The 21,480-nt window shown below is 33.2% G+C and overlaps 1 protein-coding gene across 2 annotated transcripts in view; it reads left to right on the top strand.

Moving 5' to 3' along the window:
- Nucleotides 1-21,480, top strand: part of SEMA3E (semaphorin 3E) — a 336,651-nt gene that overhangs the window by 260,094 nt on the left and 55,077 nt on the right. For both annotated transcript variants that reach the window (XM_027838711.1, XM_027838710.1), the window contains 2 exons: nucleotides 15,390-15,509; nucleotides 17,615-17,757. In XM_027838711.1, the coding sequence (XP_027694512.1) occupies nucleotides 15,390-15,509; nucleotides 17,615-17,757 (263 nt within the window). The remainder of the gene's footprint in view (nucleotides 1-15,389; nucleotides 15,510-17,614; nucleotides 17,758-21,480) is intronic.

Raw genomic sequence — 21,480 nt, 5'->3', positions numbered from 1 at the left:
TTAAAATATGAAGTGAAAATGGGGCAGAGGACTAAATAAAACATACACTTAGTACCAAATTAAAGTCATGTACCATAGCTACATACTTTAGTATTTCTTTGCTATTTCACAGCTTCTGTGGTTCCATCAGGTACCAACCAATACAGATTCCAGTGTTTCCATGCCTTAGTAGATGGTTTTATAAGTTGTTGGGTCCAAAAGTTTTCTTTGATCACTCGACAAACTTTTGGTAATGGATCTCTCCAAGTTCAGCTTGACTGGTCTTCAAATGACAGATACACACAGTTGGCCTCAAGGTCCATATGTAAAGCTTTTACAACCTATGGGACCCACCAAATATTATACTTTCTGGCATATTCTTTTAGAACAAAATCACCTCTGTACCACAAGAAAGCAGTACATAGTACTTTTACGGAGATCCAAAAGTATATTCATTACAAGTATAACTTAGATGAAATATGTAAGATAAATAATGACACCAGTTGTTTTATTTTTCTTAAGAATTTTTAACTAATAATAAATTGAATGATAGATTCAAATATCATACATATTGTGAAATTATTTGAGCCTGGAAGGCAGCATGGTATAATAGATTGAGAGCTAGCCTCTAAGCCCTTGTTTTAAGTTCAACTTAAACTATGGTTAAACCCATAATAAAACAGCCATCTTCTTTATGGCATCCCCTACAATAGGTCTACTATCCTGTCCTTGAAAAACACTGAAGGAGTAACCCAGTGCCTCCTCAGGCAGTTGATTACATGATGGAATAGATCTAGTTAGTAAGTTCTTCCTTTCATGAAAGATTTTTTAATTCCTTTCATAAAATGGATCTGTAACCCTGGACAGGTTGCTTTAACCTCTCAGGAATTTAGGCAGCTCTCTAAAGTTGCATGGCAGAGAAGAAACTGACCTGCTTTGAAAGAGGGAATTTCCCCCTTTGGGAATGAAATCACAGTCCCTATCCATACCTTATCTTTGAGCCCAATACCAAAAAACCTTATTACTTTAGAGTTGTAACTAGTAGAATCCCTTTCACTTCCTTTTATTAGGAAAAGCTGGATATAATGAATACCATTTTTTTTGCTTCTGAACAAGCTCTACCCTTTTGCCAGGTGATAGTTCTATATAGACCTATATCCCTGTCATTAATCCCTTCCCCATTCTCTGCACTCATATTTCCAAATGTGTCCTAGACATTGGGAAACAGCATAGTAGGTAGAGTGCTAGACGTGAAGTCAGGGAGATTTGGTTTCAAGTCCCATTCGCTCACTCAGTGACCATAAGCAAAGCACTTAACCTCTATGAAACTCACGTTTTCTCATCTGCAAAACAGGGCTAAGAATACCTACAGGTCCTAACTCATGGAGTAATTTTGAGAATCAAATGAGATAATGTATGTAAGGTGTTTTTGCCAGATTTAAAGTGCTAGCTAAGTGTTTCTGTGGCATCACTAGTTTTATCATCATCAATGTCTGCATATCCCCTCTGCAGCTCAAGCTTCCTGTGGGGCTGCATTCTGTATAATCACAGACAAGTAATGAGAACAAGCTAATATTAACCTGTAGATGACATTATATATTGTCTTCGCTATGCATATACTATTTAAATTTATCTTTCAATTCATACATCTGTTAAGTACATTGCATGTACAAGGACCTGTACAAATCACTGAAGAATTTCCAATGATGAAACATTACCCAATACTTGTCTATTGTATGTGAACAGATAAGAGAGAACATGGCAAAAGTAAAGGATAGATCCAGATGAAAAGCTATAGTAAAAGTTATAAGTATCTCATGTAAAACTCATTTGTTAGTAGTTATAGTATGTTAAGTATCTATACAAATAATAGAAGGGAGCTATTTACTATTTTAGCAGTACAGCAACCAGAATTCAGAATTTTATATGGAATATTTTACATTTCTTATGGGAAGTGTCTGCCCCCTAACAAAGCAGGTTAGTACTTTATCTGAAACAATCTTAACATTTGACCTGTAGAACTCTGAAGTTAAATGACTTGCCCAGAGTCACTTAGGCACTATACGAAGGTGACAAAACTTGAATCTACTTTTTTCCAGCTGTGGTGCTAGTTCTGTAGCCTCTTGACCATGTTGTCTCCCCTAAAAATGTCTTTTTTTATCTTATACTTTATATTTTACAAAGTAATATGTGTGTGTATATATATATATATATGTAATACTCATATATGTGTGTATTTGTACATATATACATATATGTGTATAAATATATATCACATCTCATCTGACCTTCACAACAATCATGTGAAGAAAGTAGTATCATTATACACATTTTGAAGATGAGACAGTTGAAATTGAGAGAAGTTAAATGACTTGCCTGTGGTCACATAGGCAGTAAGCATCAGAGGTAGGCTGTGAACTTAGATCTTTCTGACTTTAAGGCCAGTGCTCAGCCTGTACTGTACTCCTTAGGTATCTCTATATTCATACCACTACAAAGTCTTATACTCAAAATCATGTAAACATGATCCTGGACTCATTAAATCCATGTAAGCCAAGTGATATTGGCAGATTCTCCTAATCTAGAAAGTCTTTGAATAGGTTAGCATATCATAAACAACATCTACTGTCCAAGGATTAGCCTAATTAAGTATGGAGAGACTTATCACCATTAACTTAGCCATTACTTGATGAATGCTTTTGCTATAGAATCCAAGAAACATTGACCTTGCAATACTCCTTCTAGGTCTGTATCCCAAAGAGATTGTAAAAATGGGAAAAGGACCCACACATACAAAAATATTTATAGCAGGTCTTTTTGTGGTGGCAAAGAATTGGAAATTGAGGGGATCCTTATCAATTGGGGAATGGCTGAATAAGTTGTGGTATATTAATGTAAGGGAATACTATTGTGCTATAAGAAATGATGATCAGGCAGACTTCAGAAAAACCTGGAAAGACTTATATGAACTGATGCTGAGTGATATGAGCAGAACCAGGAGAACATTTTACACAGTAACAGTCACATTGTGTGATGACTGACTTTGATAGACTTAGGTCTTCTCAATAAAGCAAGGATCTAAGACAACTCCAAAAGACTCACAATGGAAAATGCTATCCACATCCAGAGAAAGAACTGTGGAGTCCAAATGCAGATGGAAGCATACTATTTGTTCTCCTTTTCTTTTGTTATTTTTTTAAATTTCTCCTTCCTTGTTGTTCCTCCCATTAGTTTTAATTCTTCTTTACGTCATGACTAATGTGAAAATATGCTTACTATGAATGTATAAGTAGAGCCTATATGAGATTGCACACCATCTTGGTAAGGGAGAAGGGGAAGGAGGGGAAGAAAATTTTAAACTCAAAATGTTATGGAAATGGATGAAACTAAAACTAACAATAAATAAATAAATAAATAATTTTAAAAAGGAAGAGAAAAAAAGAAATCCATGAAACAACAACAAAAAATTTTAAATGTCCCTCAATCTAGGGTGTCCCTTCTTCTCCTTCCATAGTAACAAAGTGTCAGAAAAGAAGGTCATAGGTGCTATAAATCAAATAGCTTTGAGACTTTTAAGTTTAATTAATAATTTAATTAAATTAACTTTTAATTGTTAATAAAAATTAATTTGTACAAATTAAAATATAAATAACTACATGCTTATTGATATCCTTTTTATAAAAGCTGCCAGAAGACATAAAAGTTGAAACTAAATGGAAAAAATGAAAGAGTTGAAGAGCTTTCCTTGGAAAAGCTAATAAAGGTGTTGTCAGATTTAGTATCTTTGTGCTCCCAAAGACAACAAGGGACATCATTTCATTCGGGGATTACATCAAAAGAAGCTTTGTAGTCTTGATGATTACTGTCAGATCACCATGAAATGATATGTATTGCTGTGTATATATCAAGTATGTTGTAGGAGATTATCATCAGATTGAGAATCAGTAGGAGCAAATATTGAACTGAATGCCAAATTAAAAGAAAGGAAAGATAATAAAATACTGAATATATATACAATTCCAACAAAACCTGCTGAATTTGAAAAATGAGAAAAAGATAGAAGTAAAGAAATTGACTCTGAAGACAGCTGCTACAACTAGGAGAACAAAGAAAACCAGAAACTGGCTTTTTTCAAAAAAAAAAAAATTTCTCTCTGTTCCAAATAGAGACATGGCAGCTAAAGGCAACACCACTTTACAATACAAATTTATGCAAGTATGTAAAACATCAATGGGGAATGACAGAAGATTACTAGTTGTATTATTGCCTCATAAAACAGCAAAAAGTAGTAGAGGTGGTATCAATCCTAACAGAAAACTTGAGAAAACATGACATTCAGCTAAACCAGATCATTCCAAGATGTTGTAATGACAGACTTGAAGAAGAACAACATATAAATGAAAGATGGAATAAAATTGATCATGTTTTTGTAGTTACCTTTCCTCATCTTTGATAACAATGAAAAGTAAACATATTTGGATTCTATTATCTCAGCATCCAATGTGCTAAATCAAGAAGTGATGACATTTAAGAAAGAATGTGAAGTTGGGAAAAATGGCTGGACTGAACAAGTGCCTACAGATGAAATCTGTACTGAAGGCAATGAAATTTTAAAGGCACAGAGAATGTATTCCCATGATATTGATGAGAAGAAACTATTTAAAATGCTTGTCAGTTAAACTCAAGAAAGCACCTCAGTGTCCAGTTCCCTATCTTGACAAGTGATCTTCAGAATCTTCCTAATACAATTCAAATGGAAAAGATTCAATTTCCTGTCATGATACAGGTATACTGTCCAGGTTTCACAGGCATACAACAATGAGGTCAGCACAATGGCTCTGTAGACCTTCAGTTTGGTAGGAAATCTAATACCGCTTCTTTCTTCAAGGAAATGTATGAATAAGGTAGTCAATTCAGATAGCAGAAGTAAAGGTTACACATTACAAACTACACTCATACTTAAGAAAAGCTAAAAGATCTAGAGAAAGGCTTCCAGCATGTTGGATAAATCCACTATGGAGGATTTGTGGTAGGTAATGTGTAAGAATTTCAAAGGATGAAATGACTTGGATTAATTGTGATACAAAGTGATGAAAGTAGTACATGCATGGGAACCCCATCAAAAGTTTCACCTCTATAACAAAGTCTGGCACTAAGTTAAGTAAACTTAAGTATAATTTGCTAATTACTTTATTGTTTTTCTGACTCATAGTCTAAGAAAAAAAGTGTTTGTTTTGGTGGCTCAATATATTCGATTTTATAATTTGAAGAAATTTTGTGTTATATTCCACAGAATCATTCAATAGCATGTCTAAAAGTATTTTGTAAACTTTGAAATTTTATTTAAATGTGACATTATCGTTATTAAGAGAAACTACTTTTGCCCTATCAACTAAGAATATTTTATTTTTTCTTTTAATATTACTTTTATTCTCTTGCCTGGATAAGATTTTGACTTATGTTGGGAAAGAGTCAGAAATGTTTTACAAAAAGTATATGTTCTTTTTGAGTTTTGCTCACAGCAAAACTGCCCCATTTCATTCTGATTTAGTTCCAGTTATAATTTAACTATTACCATTCTCCAGGTGCCAGTAGTGTGCCAACATGCATTATGTCATTCCTTTGGGGGAAGTGAAAATGTTCTCATGTACATTTTGACATTCTGTACATAAATTGCCAACTCTTTTTTGATGTTTCCTTTTTATCCTTGTGATTTTCTCCAGCCTTGGCTAAAAACCTCTTCAGTTTTAGATAAGATTTTATAACGTTGACTGCACATTTTCATTGGAGGTAAATGCATAGGCTTTAAAGCCCTTATGGACAGTTGATATCTCTTTACAGAAGTCTAGCAAAGTGGAGAAGTCACATAGGTAGTGAGCCTCAGATTTTAATTCAGATTCTCTGCCTCTAAATCCAGTGTTCTTAAATTTCTGAGTGATCTTTCATATTCAAATGTTGGAAACCCTGACAAACCACATGAACTCCTCCTTTGACACACAGTATCACAAATTAGAAGTACTTATAGGAATATGTTTAGAATTTAAGTGAGGTAGTGAATAATTTTCCAAACCCTCTGAAAATCATTATTTCTGCATTTGCTGGTTTGGAAACTCCAATGTGAGGACATTCCTTCTCCCAATGCAGGTTCAAATTTAGAGGATCACAGAGACAATAAGAAGAAAAGTGACTTGTCTCAGTCACAAAGCCAATGTGTATCAGATGAGACTCCTCAGGATAGCCTGAAGCTAAGGCTGATTTTTTGTCCACACTGCCTCCAGCCTTCTAAATTTTGTATACATACACACACAGACATATGTATGTATGTATGTATGTGTGTATGTATGTATGTATGTATGTATATCCATTAAAACACTTTATATCCTCTGTAGTTAATCTATAACTTTTTCCCTAATTGTCAGTGTCACTCTCCATGGCATTAGAAGTGTAAATATTTCAGTCTGTGTGTATATTTATTTTAATTTGCATCACCACAAACTTTTAAGAGAGATTTGATTTAAAAAAAAAAAAGACTGAATTCCTTTCCCCTAAGAAAATTGATGTACTGCTTACAGAGTTCTGTTTCTTTTTGGCGTTTTGCAGAATTCTTGTCATCTACAGGCTCTCTGTAGCTTCTGGCCCAGGCCCCTGACCCTCAGGGAGCTATTTAAAGTTTCGACTTACAGTTTTCTTAAAGCTCTTTAATAGTGGTATACTCTTTAATACCTCATGGACTTTCACTCCCATAAGAACCTGGTGTTGACCATGACAGTTGGAGTGCCTGTTATGAGCCACAAAGCAAACCATGTGAGGTTAAACAGTGCCAGTGAATGCAAGATGGCAAGATTTACAAATACGTCTTTCTCTTTCATACCTCAGAAACCACCTTCTTCATGCTGATAGCAACCACCAGCCATCTGCCAAAGGAGAAAAACCACACACTCTCCCACTATTCCTTACCAAAAATTACGACTGGAGTGAGAGTGTGAACTGGGATTTTGGAATCGATATTGTTGCCTGCTCATCCATCTTCACCCGCTCAAACTCATTTCTTTTTCTTTGTAACAATTTGTGTAATAGATGTTCACCATACTAGTCCATCCAAAGAGAAAGTAATTTTAAATGATCATCTAATTTCAGCTATAAAAGACACAAGCTTACTCTTATTCATCCTTTAGCCTGCATCTTTTTATTCCAAGATATGAAAGTATTTGCTTTTTTCAAAACTGCTAGGGTTTAAAATAGAAACACATAACATAGCTAAAAAAAATATTTGAGTGACACTCAGCAAGATAAGATGTCAGTGAAAAACTACTGCATACTTTCCTCCCAGGGCAATTAAAAGCTACATATTCAACCTGGAGAAGAAGAGCTTGATTAGAAGTAATACATTCCATTAACAGGCTGATAAGCTCTATCAACCATCAAAGAATTTTTAATGCATGTGGTAAGATATAGATTCCATTTCAAAAGCAACTATTTAGAAACTACCTTTTTAAATGTTCATATATTATTAACTTCAAATAAAATTTTATTCCAGACCTCAAAATGGTATGTTAACATATTTTGTTGTTTTTTTTTAAATACTTACTATTATGGAAACATTTCATTTTTGAGCCACGGCCATGTAATTATTATCCATTAAACAGTCAAAATCAGTGACTAGTTAACTGGTTAATTTAGAGCAATTTATTGGGATGACCATTGAAAAAATCTGAATTGAATTTTATTTATATATAAAAAATAAACCAATTATAAGTGGTGGAATGTTTTCTCTTGATCTACCCAGATTGGAAAATTCCACAATTTGACCTAAGGATGCATTTTCTTTTTTTATAAAGTACATTTTATGAAACATAAATCAAATATAACATTATAGATTATACTTATGAGACAGTTAACCATAGTGGACAGAGATGAATAGGCAACTATTCTCAAATCCAGGAAGAACTTATTTCAAGTCATACCTTTGATACATAGTGGTTATATGATCTTAGGATCATACTTAACTTTTAGTTCTTTAGGAACATCTCTAAGACTAAATTTCAGAGAAGACACCAACTTTCATTGACAGAAGGAATTTACTCACTTGGAAGTTTATACCAAGGAAATTACAGGTCTAGGCTCAATCCTATATAAGATTTCAAATTTTGTTATTTAAATTCTACAATTTTATGAAATTATATAATTATCTTCCAAATTTATTCAAATAGCCTATCACAGAGTTTTTGGACTGAGAATTAATTGAAGCTTGCTCACCTACAGATCTTGATTTGTTTTTTTGTTGTTTCCCAGGTTAAAAAAAAATACTCCCTCTTGCCTAGTTGTTTCTTTTATCATCCTGTACTTGTACATTTGATTTTTTTTATCAGTCTATCCTTACTAAATTCCTTCCAGTTAGATTTGTCCATCATTTTAGTCTGACATACTGATTTTTTATCTAACATGTTATATAGGACTAACTTTATGTCTTTTAGAAATGAGAAGTACACAAGAAGTCTTTTTGTCTAAGTCATTGATAAAAATGCTGACCAGTTAAGTCCAAGCACGTATTCCTGGGGATGTCCAGAGGAGACCTATCGAGACCTCTCTCTACAATAATGATTATGATGATGATTGATGATAATGATGATGATGATTGACATGAATATAGAATTTGAAAGTTCAAAAAGCATTTTACTCCCAAGGAATCCCATGTTGGCATCAGTCTATAAATAACTTCTCTTATGGTTCCATCATTCCCCTACTTTCACACACACCTAATAGTGCTATTACCTAGCCAATTTATGTTATTCATGATCTGTGATCATATCTCCTCAAGGACAACTTTGTGATAAGTTGTTCAGTCCAATTGAAAATGTAATCTTTTTCTCCAATTTTCTGACTAGTTTTTTAAAAATCAAAATATATGAATCAATTTTTTATATCATTTATGCTCAATCATAGGCAAGTTACTTAATTTTATTGTCATTGTTTCTCTATGAAAGCATATGATATACCAAAACATATGGTACTATTAATTAACTTTCTATATGTGTCAATATTATGTGTGGTCACCAAGTTAAAGATGAAAAGTTGATGATTTTTTAATATTAGATTTACTCACGATAACTATCTATGTTCAAAGAAATATTCAGGTATTTGGCATTGTGTCACTAACAAAGTTGAATGACTAAATTATGACCTTTCCCAGAGAAATTTAAGATAACAACAACTCAGATAATGGATTTGTCAAATGTAATATCCTTAATGCAAACCAAGGAAAAATTGAGACTGAAAACTTTGAGATTGAATCTGGAGGTCAAGTTGAACTGACAGATAAAAGTAATGCTTGATGAAGTCAATACTTATAAATTCTTTGTCCTTCTCAGGCCAGGTACATAAGGAATAGAGAAAGCTAAGAAATTGGCACACTGATGTAGAAATTCAATGGGAAGAACATATTTAGAACAATTAACACCTTTATAATACCAGTTTTAATATATACTTTCTGCATGGTAAAGTAGGCATTGAAGTTTTTTTATCCTACTTTTTTCTCATTTAAAAAAAATTTGGACTTAAACATTAACTGCAATGAGCACTTCCATAAACACACTAGAAGAGAGGGTTGTACATAAAACTGTGAAACTATATCATATATGGCTTTCTTTTTTTGTGTTTAATATAGTCAACATATTTCTTTAAAATCTGTCCTGTAATTCCTTCTAGCCTTCTCTTTTTTTCTGAGCATTTACAACTGCAGCACCCTTGAGAAAGATACAAGATGAATCATGTGTCATGCAAATCAAACTACCAGTACCTTGACCATCATCTCTCTTCAGACTATAATGGAGATAGCTCAGGACCCTGAACACAAGAAACTTAGGAAGAACAGTGACTCTTAAACCCCATGGTTCCTGCCTAGCTACCAAATCCATTGAAGTAGAAGTCATTATGGAGAGGGAACTCACCTTCTTCATCACAACAAGCAGCAACTGCTAACCAACTGCCACCAACAGGTATATAGGCACAGGAACCAAGAGAGTGGCAGTACTCCCCAAATCACGAGCCTATTCCTCACAGCCATCTTCCAGGGAAACAACTGTTATGTTGAGGGGGCCAGCCATCCTGACTGAATGACAACCAACTGCCATACACAGGACAGACAAGCCCATCTAGTTGCAACAGCAAGGTATCCTGATAGAGAAATAGTAGACAGCAGATACCAGGCAAATCAAACCACTATCACTACCTTGACTATTATTTCCTCACACACTTTCATGAAGATAGCCCATGACCCTGAATGTAAGAGCCTTAAGACTAGCAAAGCTTTTAGCCCTAGTGCCTTTGCTATCATTCTGGGGAGCAGTACTTAAGGAGATGCAACCTGGCAACTGCTCCTACAAGTGTTACAGCCCCAGTTATAAAAACTCAAAAAAAAAAGTTCTTCCCACCAAAGTCCTTGGCACTATCAAATGAGTCAACTTCAGAAAATGATATGATTTTATCAGTGGAAATAACATTAAACAAGCATGTACATATTCTTTGCTTCTGTACCCTAAGGACCATAGAATTTTTCCATCTGACTTGCAGCTAAAATCTTCCATATGTGTTGTTTCCCCTACTACAACCTGAAATCCTTGAGAAGGGGGACTGTCTTGCCTTTCTGTTTGTAACACCTGCACTTAGCATGGTGCTTTGCACATAGAAAGCCTTTAGCATAGACTTCATTCATTAATTCAAAAAGCATATTTCAATGATCCTAATTTCTTTCCCATAAAATTGGCAACCTTATCCCTAACGTTCCACTCCCCTACTCTTTACTTCATAAAAGAGAGAAAAAAGAAGAAAAATCTTTTTAATAGATTTGTGTTATCATGCAAACACTCACATTAGCTATATCCAAAAAATGCATGTTGCTCTATCAGGACATAGGTAGCCTGCTTCATGCTTCATAATCAATTCATTGGAATTATCATAATTGCAATGATCATAATTTTTAAGTCTTTCAAAGTTATTTGTCTTTACAATGTTGGGGGCATTATATAAATTGTTTTCTTGGTTCTGCTCACTTCACTCTGCATTACTTCCTGCAAATCTTCAAAATGTTCTCTGAATTATCCCTTTCATCATTTCTTGTGGCTAATAGTATTCCATTATGTTCTTATACTATCATTTCTTTAGCCATACCTCAATTCATAGGCACTCCTTTACTATCCAGTTCTTTGCCACTACAAAAACAACTGCTATAAATATTTTTGTATAGACAATTTCTGTTCCTCTTTCTTTGATCTATTTGTGGTATAGGCCTAACAGTGGTTTCTTTGGGTCAAAGGGTCTGTACAATTCAGTGAATTTGGGGGCATAGTTTGAAATATCTTTGAAAAATGTCTATATTACTAGCTGTGTGACCCTGGGCAAGTCACTTAACCCCAATTGCCTTAAAAAAAAGAAAGAAAGAAAAAATGGCTACATTAATTCACAGCTCTACCAACAAAATGTTGATGTATCTATTTTCTAGTCACTCATAAATTTTTTATTTTCTTATCATATTTCATTTATTTTTTAGAATTGAAAGAAACCATGAGATATCATCTAGTCCAAAACCCTTAATTTCAATTTAAAAACTGAGATCCAGAATTTTAATGATTTGCTCAAGATCATAAGGCAACATAGTAGCAGAAGCAGAACTCAAATCACATTTCAATCATTTCTACTGAACAACATTTATATTTATTGTCACTGATTCTTTAGTGACAGTAAATTTCACCCAAGTGATATTTGACCATCAAAGGGATCCCATAGTATGTTTCCTCTTATCAGAAAAATTGTAATATAAAACTACTATGGTTTATCTAAAACTGCTATCAGAAATAAATCAGTCCTATGGCTATCAAAAATAAAGTATACTGCAAGGATCAGGTTGGTTACTCATTTCACTAAGACTGAATTTGTTTGTTGCATATACTTTATTTAATAAGTTTACCAAAAAAAAATCTTCATCCCTTAAATCTTGGAACCACATTTGAGTATTTTGTCCTAAAAAAAAAATCCTTGGTAACATGGCTAATCCACATGAGAGATTGTTGTACTAAGTATAGTACTAAGAATACTTTTCACAAATTTTCAAATTATGAAACCTCTAGGCCTCTGTATCAATAGACAATTTTTATAAAGAAAAATTTGCAAACAAAAATTTTGTGTGTGTAGTTATTACAAGTAATTAATATCTCCTGATTAAAGATTTATCAATTTAGATCAATATAAGAAGTTAATTAGAGTATATTCACCCTCACTTAAATGCTATTAAGAAACACTACTTCAGTATCTTTCTTCTAATTTGTCTAATTTCATAGATTCTGTTCTAGCCCTCTATCATTCTCTCTCTCTCTCTCTCTCTCTCTCTCTCTCTGTCTCTCGCCACCCCCCCCTTTAACTAACATTATTCTAAATCTGGATTGTCCATTACCTCAACTTTCAGTTTTTCATAACATGATGTGAAAGGAGAATTTTTCGCTTGTGGGAGAAGGCTAAGTTTTTAAAAGAAGCACATTTGGTATAGTTTAAATGGCAAATGGGTTTTTAACACCTGTACAGTTACTTTGATGTAAAATGCATACTGTGTGTTATATGAATTGTTCATAACCCCTTTTGTTTTCTGATGTACAGAAGGAAAAAGAAATGAAGTAAGTATTGGTCAGAGGATCAGAATTTTTTTCCCCTTTGTGCTAATAACTTACTTGAATTGGATATGTATTTGATATCATAGGGTTGCCATCTAGTGGTTTAGAAAGAACATTTTAGTTTAAAAGACATTTTCTGTAATTAGGTATTTTGTTCAATCAACAAATTATATAATCAATTGCTAGATTACTTTTTAAAGTGTTATTTACAAATGAAAGGCATTGTATTTTCTATGATGTGAGGTCTACAAAACATGTATTTTTACACTTAAAAAGTATACTAGACCTAACTTTTCAGATTCAAATTTCTAAATGACAAATTTCGTAAGATGGTCAAAATTAAATCAAGTAATATTAACTGTGGATTTGAAAATGTAAACTTGTTCTAGAATTTTGAAATATTAAATGTTTACAACAGCTATCTAAAATTTAAACTTCTTCAGAGCCTGCCTTATTCTTGACTTTCCATTCTTACAATTTGCCCATCTCCACGTGTTCTGTGATCAATACTTACTGGCCTACTTGCTGTTCTTCTCTTGGTTCTGCACCTCCTGGCTTCCCTGGCTTCCTTCAAGGCTCAACCAAAATCTTATCAATCTTCTACAGGAAGCCTTTTCCAACCCCACTTAATCCTAATGCCTTCCTTCTTTTAATTATTTCCTATTTATCCCATATAGAACCTGCTTGTATATATTTGTTTGCTAGTTGTTTCCCCATTAGTCTATGAGCTACTGGAGGTCGGGGACTATCTTTTTCCTCTTTGTATCCACAGTACTTAGCACAGTGCCTGGCACATAATAGGCCTTAATAATTGGTTATTGACTGACTGGATGACCTCCTCTCATACAATTCCATCTCCAATTCTTTTCATTGATTGTCTCCCATGCTTATAATATTCTTCTCTTATACCTCTTGGGTTCCTTGATTCAGTTTTCTTAAAGATTTAGCTCATATTTCACCTTCTACTGGAAGCCTTTCCAGGTCTTCTGATCTGTTATTGCCTTCTTTTCTCAGTTGACTATCCATCTACTTTGTATATTTCTATGTTGTCTCCCTTATTAGAATGTGAGGTCCTTGGAGGCATGTACTGTTTTTGTTTTTTTTGTTTTGTTTTGTTTTTATTTTCAGCATTAAGCTCAGTAATTGGAACTTAGGAAAAGCTTAATAAATGCTTGTTGACTGACTGAAAAACAAAGAATGGCAACATAGCCAAGATAAAGAAGAGACAGAGACAGACAGACAGACACATACACACAGACAGAGGCAGAGTCATAGACACAGAGAGATAGAGACAGAGACAGAGATGCAGAGAGACAGAGACAGAGAAGAAGTGAGGGATGGAAAGAGGTGAAAGAAGGAAGCAAGGAAGAAAAGAAAGAAAGGAAGGAAGGAAGAAGGAAAGAAATAAAGATGTGTGAAGGAAAGAGCTTTAGGAATTGTTATTCAATGGAAAGAGTGCTACATTTAAAGTTGAAAGGCCTGAGTTTGAATGTCATCCTTACCAATAATTATTTTTATGGTATTAAGTAGCAAATCACTTAACCTTAAACCTTAGTGTTCTTATGTGTAAACTGAGGGACTGAATTAGATGACCTCTAAGGTCCCTTAAAAATCAAAATCTGTTGTGAGTGTGGAAAATATTACCTAACTAAGCCTGGAGTACAGAATTTGCTGACTGCAAATCTGTAAAGATAACATTCAAATTGAATACGGCATTTGACATTGGATAAGAAAAAAAATCACAAAAGAAGAAGCGGAAACTTTTGAAAAATTGTTCACTCTTGTTCATAAATAAAGCAAAATATAGCAAATATATAGTAACAAATTCTGACATATAAAGTTAAAAATAAATTTTAAAAAATTTATCAACAGAAAACCCTTACCTATCTTCACATATCTTTACATAGCTAAATGACGACAGCAGCAACAAAAACAAAATTTCACAGACTTTTGTGTAAGTTTCATTTTCATTTCAGTTTTTATTAGAATCATCTCAGTAAGACAATAGAACTAATGAGAACAAGTTACCCATAATCCCCCAGTGGAACAATTATCCAGAAACACAAAATGTTTGATTTCCTTCACCTTAAAAGACTACAAAAGAGAGGCTAGTATGAAAAGCTATTGACCATATAATCACTCGTAGAGAAATAGTTATAATAACAATAATAAACATAATACAACTCTGCTTCAGGACATTTTCTATTTGAATCTCATTGAAAAATATTATAAGAATCAAACAATACTATTGCTGCCAATAATAATAATAATGATTAACATTATATATATTTATATGTCTGTATATATGCATGTATCCAGTACCACACAATGTTGTTTCATATTCTTAACCTTGAAAGGCTTCAAAAGAAGGGTTAGTATGAATAACTCTTTAGTATCTATCTTTCTATCTATCTACCAATCAATCTGTCTAGCTAATCATCATATATGTATATATATATATATATATATATTCAATATAATATATATGCAGATAGATTAATAAATACACATACATATATCTACACTCTTGGCTTTTTCATGTAAATATATACACACACAGTATGTGTGTATGTAAAGTACACATTTATGTGTGTATTTGTATACATCCATATATATTTATATAATATCTTTTGCATAAACCTATATATGTGAGAATTATGGTATATGTGAATTATTTTCAAAACCTACAGCACATTGTCTATTAAGCAATGGGAATATATTGACTTGTCTTTCCCTTTTCTTTTTATGTAGGAAGTGAGCTGTTTTCTGGACTCTACAGTGACTACTGGGGAAGAGATGCTGCTGTCTTTCGTAGCCTGGGCCGTATGGCTCATATTCGGACTGAGCATGATGATGAGCGTCTGCTAAAAGGTACAGCTGAACACAGTACTCTATTGGGGTAAAAATGTTAATAGTTAGTATAATAACTATAGAGATCAGAAATAGATTTTTGATACAAGTTCATTCTTTGTATTAGAGTACCACTTCAAATTCTCAATGGACTGTCATGAATCCTCTAGCATTTTCTGAATATCCCAGGATCTCAAAATTGCAAAATAAGAAGAGACCTCAGAGGTCATCTTGTCTACCCTATCCCTGAAAAATAATCCCTTCTGCAAAATGTCAGACAGATTTTCATGCAACCTGTGCCTGAGACATTGGTTCCTCTTTTCCACAATGACAACCTATTCCACTTAGGAAAAGCTCTAGTTATTAGGAAATTTTTCTTTACATGAAGCCTAAATCTGCTTCATGCAACATCCATGTATATCCAGACCTATATCTATATCCATATCCACATATGTATCTTTATATCTATGTCTGTAGCTATATATCTCTACAATTATTTATATGTATGTATGTCTGCACCTTTACATAAACACATACATACATATACACACAAAGCCAAGCAGCAGAATGCACAAGGTACTGGGCCTGAAGTCAATTCTAGCCTCAGACAGTAGCTATGTGACCCTGGGCCAGTCACTTTTTGCCTCCATTTCTTCCTTTGTAAAACGAACTGGAGAAGGAAATGGCAAACCATATCTTTGTCAAGGAAACCAAAGATGGGTTTATGAAGAGTCAGACATGACTGAAACGATTGAACAATACACACACACACACACACACACACACACACATACACAGCCATACAGCTACTAAGAGTATGAGACCAGATTTGAACTCGTGAAGATGAGTCTTCCTCACTCTATGCATTGTACTCTTTCTATTGTACCACTGAGCTTCCTACACACACACAGAGACACACACACACGTAGAAATTCTGATTATATAATATTATGCATTATGCCATGCATAATATGTGTATATATCTTGATTCTTTAAAAGAAGTTAAAATTTAAAATAAGGATAGTATATATACATACATATATACACACATACATACATACATACAAATTCTATCTATTTATATATTATACATCTTGTCACGTGTAATATACATATATGTCTTGATTCTTTCAAATAAGTTGTTACAGACACTATAGTAGGTTTATTACCTCAGAAATGCATATTGTGAAGCTATATTCAGAGGGCATTAAAGCAGTGAATTGAAATGTTAAAAACACAGACACACATAGCTACTTAATGAGTTGTTTTATCCACATTTAACCATCAGTGTGTTTTTGCCTTACTGAATTGGCTATATATTTACATCAGATAGCTAGCATTTTATGAAGTCATGTTATATTTTAGAAAGGAATACCATTCTAGGAAATACCTTCAACAATTTTTAGATATAGTATTTAAATGTAATAATTAATATCTTCACATATTATCACATGAAATTATATTTTATGTTTAATATAAAAAATCACTTTCCAGAGATTGTTTCCATAAAATGTTATCACGTTTTTAAGTCTGACTGATATTATAAGGTTCATCAAATGTGCCATCTAAAGAAAAAAAAAACTCACACAAATTTCCTAGATTATAAAAGCCTCAGGACATTATACATTATTTTCATTTTAGAACAAAATTATTTCTTCACGTTACCCACTGGGGAAATATTATATGAATATAAAGGAAAGTAATGTTGTACTATAGCTAAAAATGCATTCACTGCAATAAGGTCAATTTTTATTAAATAGAAGGAGGAATACTAGTTGTTCCACGGTCAATGTTTCTTATTTTTCCCACCTTTGGTATATATTCCTAACTTTTTTTTGGTTATTCCTAACTTTTGATCATGAATTCTTAACCACACCTCCACTTGTTCAACTAGACATCTTTTATTTCTTCTTTAATATTTCAGAATGATTTGCTTCTGAGGGTTATAGTTCTCTTCGTAGATATTTAAAATGGAATGTAAAAACCTCCATCTTCAGAACACTTTCTTTCTCAATGAAATGATGAGTCTATCATTAGCTTTGATTTTTTTCTTATTTATTGGAAAAGGAGATTTAAAACAAATTTTAAAAGATTTAATGAAATCACTCTTTTTTACTTTTCTAAAGAACCTAAGTTTGTAGGTTCTTATATGATTCCTGACAATGAAGACCGGGATGACAACAAAGTATATTTCTTCTTTACTGAAAAGGCACTGGAGTCAGAAAACAATGCACACACAATTTACACAAGAGTGGGAAGAGTATGTGCGGTAAGACTTCCATTACTGTAACATTGTAAGCTTGGTTGCTGCAATATTTATTTTTAAAAAAACTTACTAAAAATAGAATATTGTGTCATCTTTAAAAGCATTTTTGTTAGACTGGCACTAAATTGGTATTTGTTAGTTTGATAGTTTTACTTAATATAAAGTGAAACAATGTTAAGTGGAAATAATTATTATTTTATGTCTTTCCAATTAAAGAAATACATGTCAATAAACTAAGTATATTTAATATGATACCTACACATATGAAAAAGTTTGGCTGAATTCAGTTTTTATAAATGAAATCTTACAACCATTTTTTTATTCACTCTGAGTCTATCAATGCTTCAAAAAAGCAATTATTTTTTTCTGGTGGAATAAAAAGGATCCATAGTTTCCTCTAATACAGCTTAGTAGATATCTTTAATAGTTACATGGATTTGGAGCTTAAAATGATCATAGTTTCATAGAACTAGAGCAAGTAAAGACTAAGACTTTAGAGTTCTTTCAGTCCAAGCTCTTAGTTTGCAGATGAGGAAGATGAGGGGCAGGGAAGTGTACTGACCTGCCCAAGGTCACACAGGTAGTAAATTTCAGAGCTGAGATTTGATTTGATTCTAGATTCTGCATTACCAATGTACCACACTGCCCTTCTCATGATTTGTAGAGACTATAATCACCTTGGGGCCAAATATTTCTTGATAAGCTTCTCTGAACTTAGAAAGACAGGTACACACACACACACACACACACACACACACACACACACACACATATTGCTTTACTAGGACCATATTCCAAATCTTTCCTGTTTGTCATAAGACCTATCAGAGTAAGTGATCTACTGACATGATCTTGGAGAAACCAGAGTTATATCCACAAAGTGCCATGGGAATATTACTTTAGGAGAGGTTTGTATTCCCATCCTGACAACTAATTCATGAGAATATTGGTTTGCTTGTCAGTTGGTTATTTCCATATCATGTATAATCCATAGTTTAGTTTGAATCAGTATTACTATGGGTATTCAGAAATCTATACACTTTAAAAGAGTTCATCTGGAACATTTCAAAATGAAGTGTCGGTATACCTTGAAAGTTATTTGTCTTATAAATGTCCTTAATTTTGCCAGTAGACAAACTAATGTCTATCTATGAGATATGCCTTCTCAACCTTTGATGATTTTGAGAGATTTTTTACTTGAGTTTATAACTTTGATTATGAAGTAAAAAAAAATAACACATTAAGTACTTACCACATGCCAAATGCTATGTTAAACAATCAGAATATAAAGATATGAACAAAATCATCTCTGCCCTCTTACATTCTAATAGGAGAAGACAACATATATGAGGAACTAGAGTTGGAAAGAGGAAGGGGTTGAAACTAGGGCAGCCTGGTTCTGGAAAAGAAAAGGTAAAAGTTTACCAATCAGAGCTTATGGTTCTAGGAATGGGGATATTTCATCAGGGATTGTTTTTTGTAACCTGTTTAACTTATTAATGCTGAAAATGTGGGTTTGAGCACTCTAAATGATATGGCTTATCTTTTGAAAAGCCAATTTTTTTAAATGGAATATAAAGTATTAGTGAGCTAAACTTAAAAGAATGCTAAAGTCAGCTGTTGATTTTGAAGTCAGAGTACCTAAGTTCAAACCCTGACTCTATCACTTACTACCTATGTGACCTTGGGTAAGTCATGTAACCTATTTCGTTCTTAATTTTCTCATATGTAAAATAAGGGAGTGGAACCAGATGTCCTCTTAAATCCCTTTCAGAATTAAATCTATGGTTCTCTTTGATTGAGAATTTATCACTTTGAAAAAGAGAGATAAATTCTTAGGAAAGATGAAGTTGGTCCCCCTGCCTCAAGTCTCTAACCACTCTAATTTTCTAGCCATGGGTCTATTTGGTATCTTCTTTACATTTCTGCACAATTTTCACTGACAATATGTTACACCCTGAAACTCAAGCCTGCTGTGTAAGTCTCTATTGCCCTTTGGTTGATCCGCAGCTTTAATTCTTTAGAGACTATGGTGTATCGTCACTTTCAGATATATGACATCACCATAAGAATATGGATATGTTTTTGTTTCAAGGAAAAGCTTAGGATAATTAAAAGCACCACATAACTCCACACCATTCTCTTCCTTCTATATAATTCTGAGTCAGGTTCATTGTTCCTCATAAACACTTTCTATGAGTTGTCTTTCCAACTGTATATCATAGTCTGGACAGTAGGCATTCTATTTTTTCTTGTGTAGATTGGCTAAACCTTTTTTGCATGATTATTGATTAAATCATTTAAAAGGCTCAGTAATGTCTTGTATCTTGGTTTAATCAGAAACATGTCACCCACAAATGGGAACATTTATTCACCCCCTACAGGATTTTTTTTTTCCATTTATACTCTTCCCTAGACATACTCCATAATGGTGGTAAATAATTTAATAATCAGTGAGTCTTTCTAGTTCTCACTATTGTTACATCATTCAAGAAATCTTGCCTTATTTTTGTAAATTCCTATGATATAAATCATTTTATGCTTGCATTTGTGCTTACATTTTGCTCATTGAACATTTTTTTAAAGTCAGAAAATAGTAAACATAATGGGATCTTGTATTTTCTTAACCTTTTAGTAAATTTGTGATAGTATAGATGTAGGTTACTAAAGAATACAATTTGCAAAAAATCTGAGTTCCCTTCTCATACTTCGACAAGGAATGCACTCAGTGAATATTTCATTATTCTCCTAAAGGTTTCATGGTGATAGTAATGTGCATGTAGTTATATGCTTATTAATTTTTTAATCTATCACCATTTTTTAGAAGTGATAAACTCTATGATTGCTACCAAGCAAGTGAAATTCCTTGTTTTCAATATATTGAGAACTGATCTCTTAATATTAGCAAATTGTGTTGCCACTACCAAAGAGCTTCTTTGTGTATAGTTAATCCAGTCCTAGACCTCAGTCTCCTCACCTGTAAAATTACTTCAACCACAACAACAACAACAGCAACTCCTTTAAATTCCTTACAACTCTTAAACTATGATACTTAACCTTTTCATTTATCCTCATTAAATTCCATCTTATTTGCTTCAGTCTGACATTAGGCCATTGTGATTTCCTGGTGTCTTGAGATTGTCACTCAATTATTTAATTAATCTTTCTAATGTCCAGTCACTTGTGAATTTGATAAGCTTATCTAACTCATTGATAAAAATGCTAACTAGTATAAGACTAAAGACAGATTTCTTGGACGTCTAACTGGAGACCATGGGGTTTTCTTTTCTAGATGCTAGAGTGGTTTGCCATTTCCTTCTCCAGTGGATTACATTTTGTCACAATTATCCACTATGATCTGTCCATCTTGGGTAACCCTGCATGGCATAGCTCATAATTTCATTGAACTATGAACACCCTTCCACCATGTGAAGGCAGTGATCAAGTTTAAATATTTGACCACATGATGAGAAGACAGGACTCATTGAAAAAGATACTAATGTTGGAAAGAATTAAAAGCAAAAAAGGAGAAGGGAACAGCAAAAGATTATTTGGATAGACACTGTCATACAAGCAACAAACATGAGCTTGGATAGATTTTAGGAAACAGAGGAGGATAGAAGAGCCTAGCATGCTATGATCCATGGGATCACAAAGAGTCAAACATAACCAAATGAATCAACAACAACAACAACAACAACAACAACAACAACAACAACAACAACA

Source organism: Vombatus ursinus, unplaced genomic scaffold, assembly GCF_900497805.2.
Source record: "Vombatus ursinus unplaced genomic scaffold, bare-nosed wombat genome assembly UNPS02014830.1, whole genome shotgun sequence".
Taxonomy (NCBI): Eukaryota; Metazoa; Chordata; class Mammalia; order Diprotodontia; family Vombatidae; genus Vombatus; species Vombatus ursinus.
This window is presented reverse-complemented; position numbering and strand designations above follow the sequence as displayed.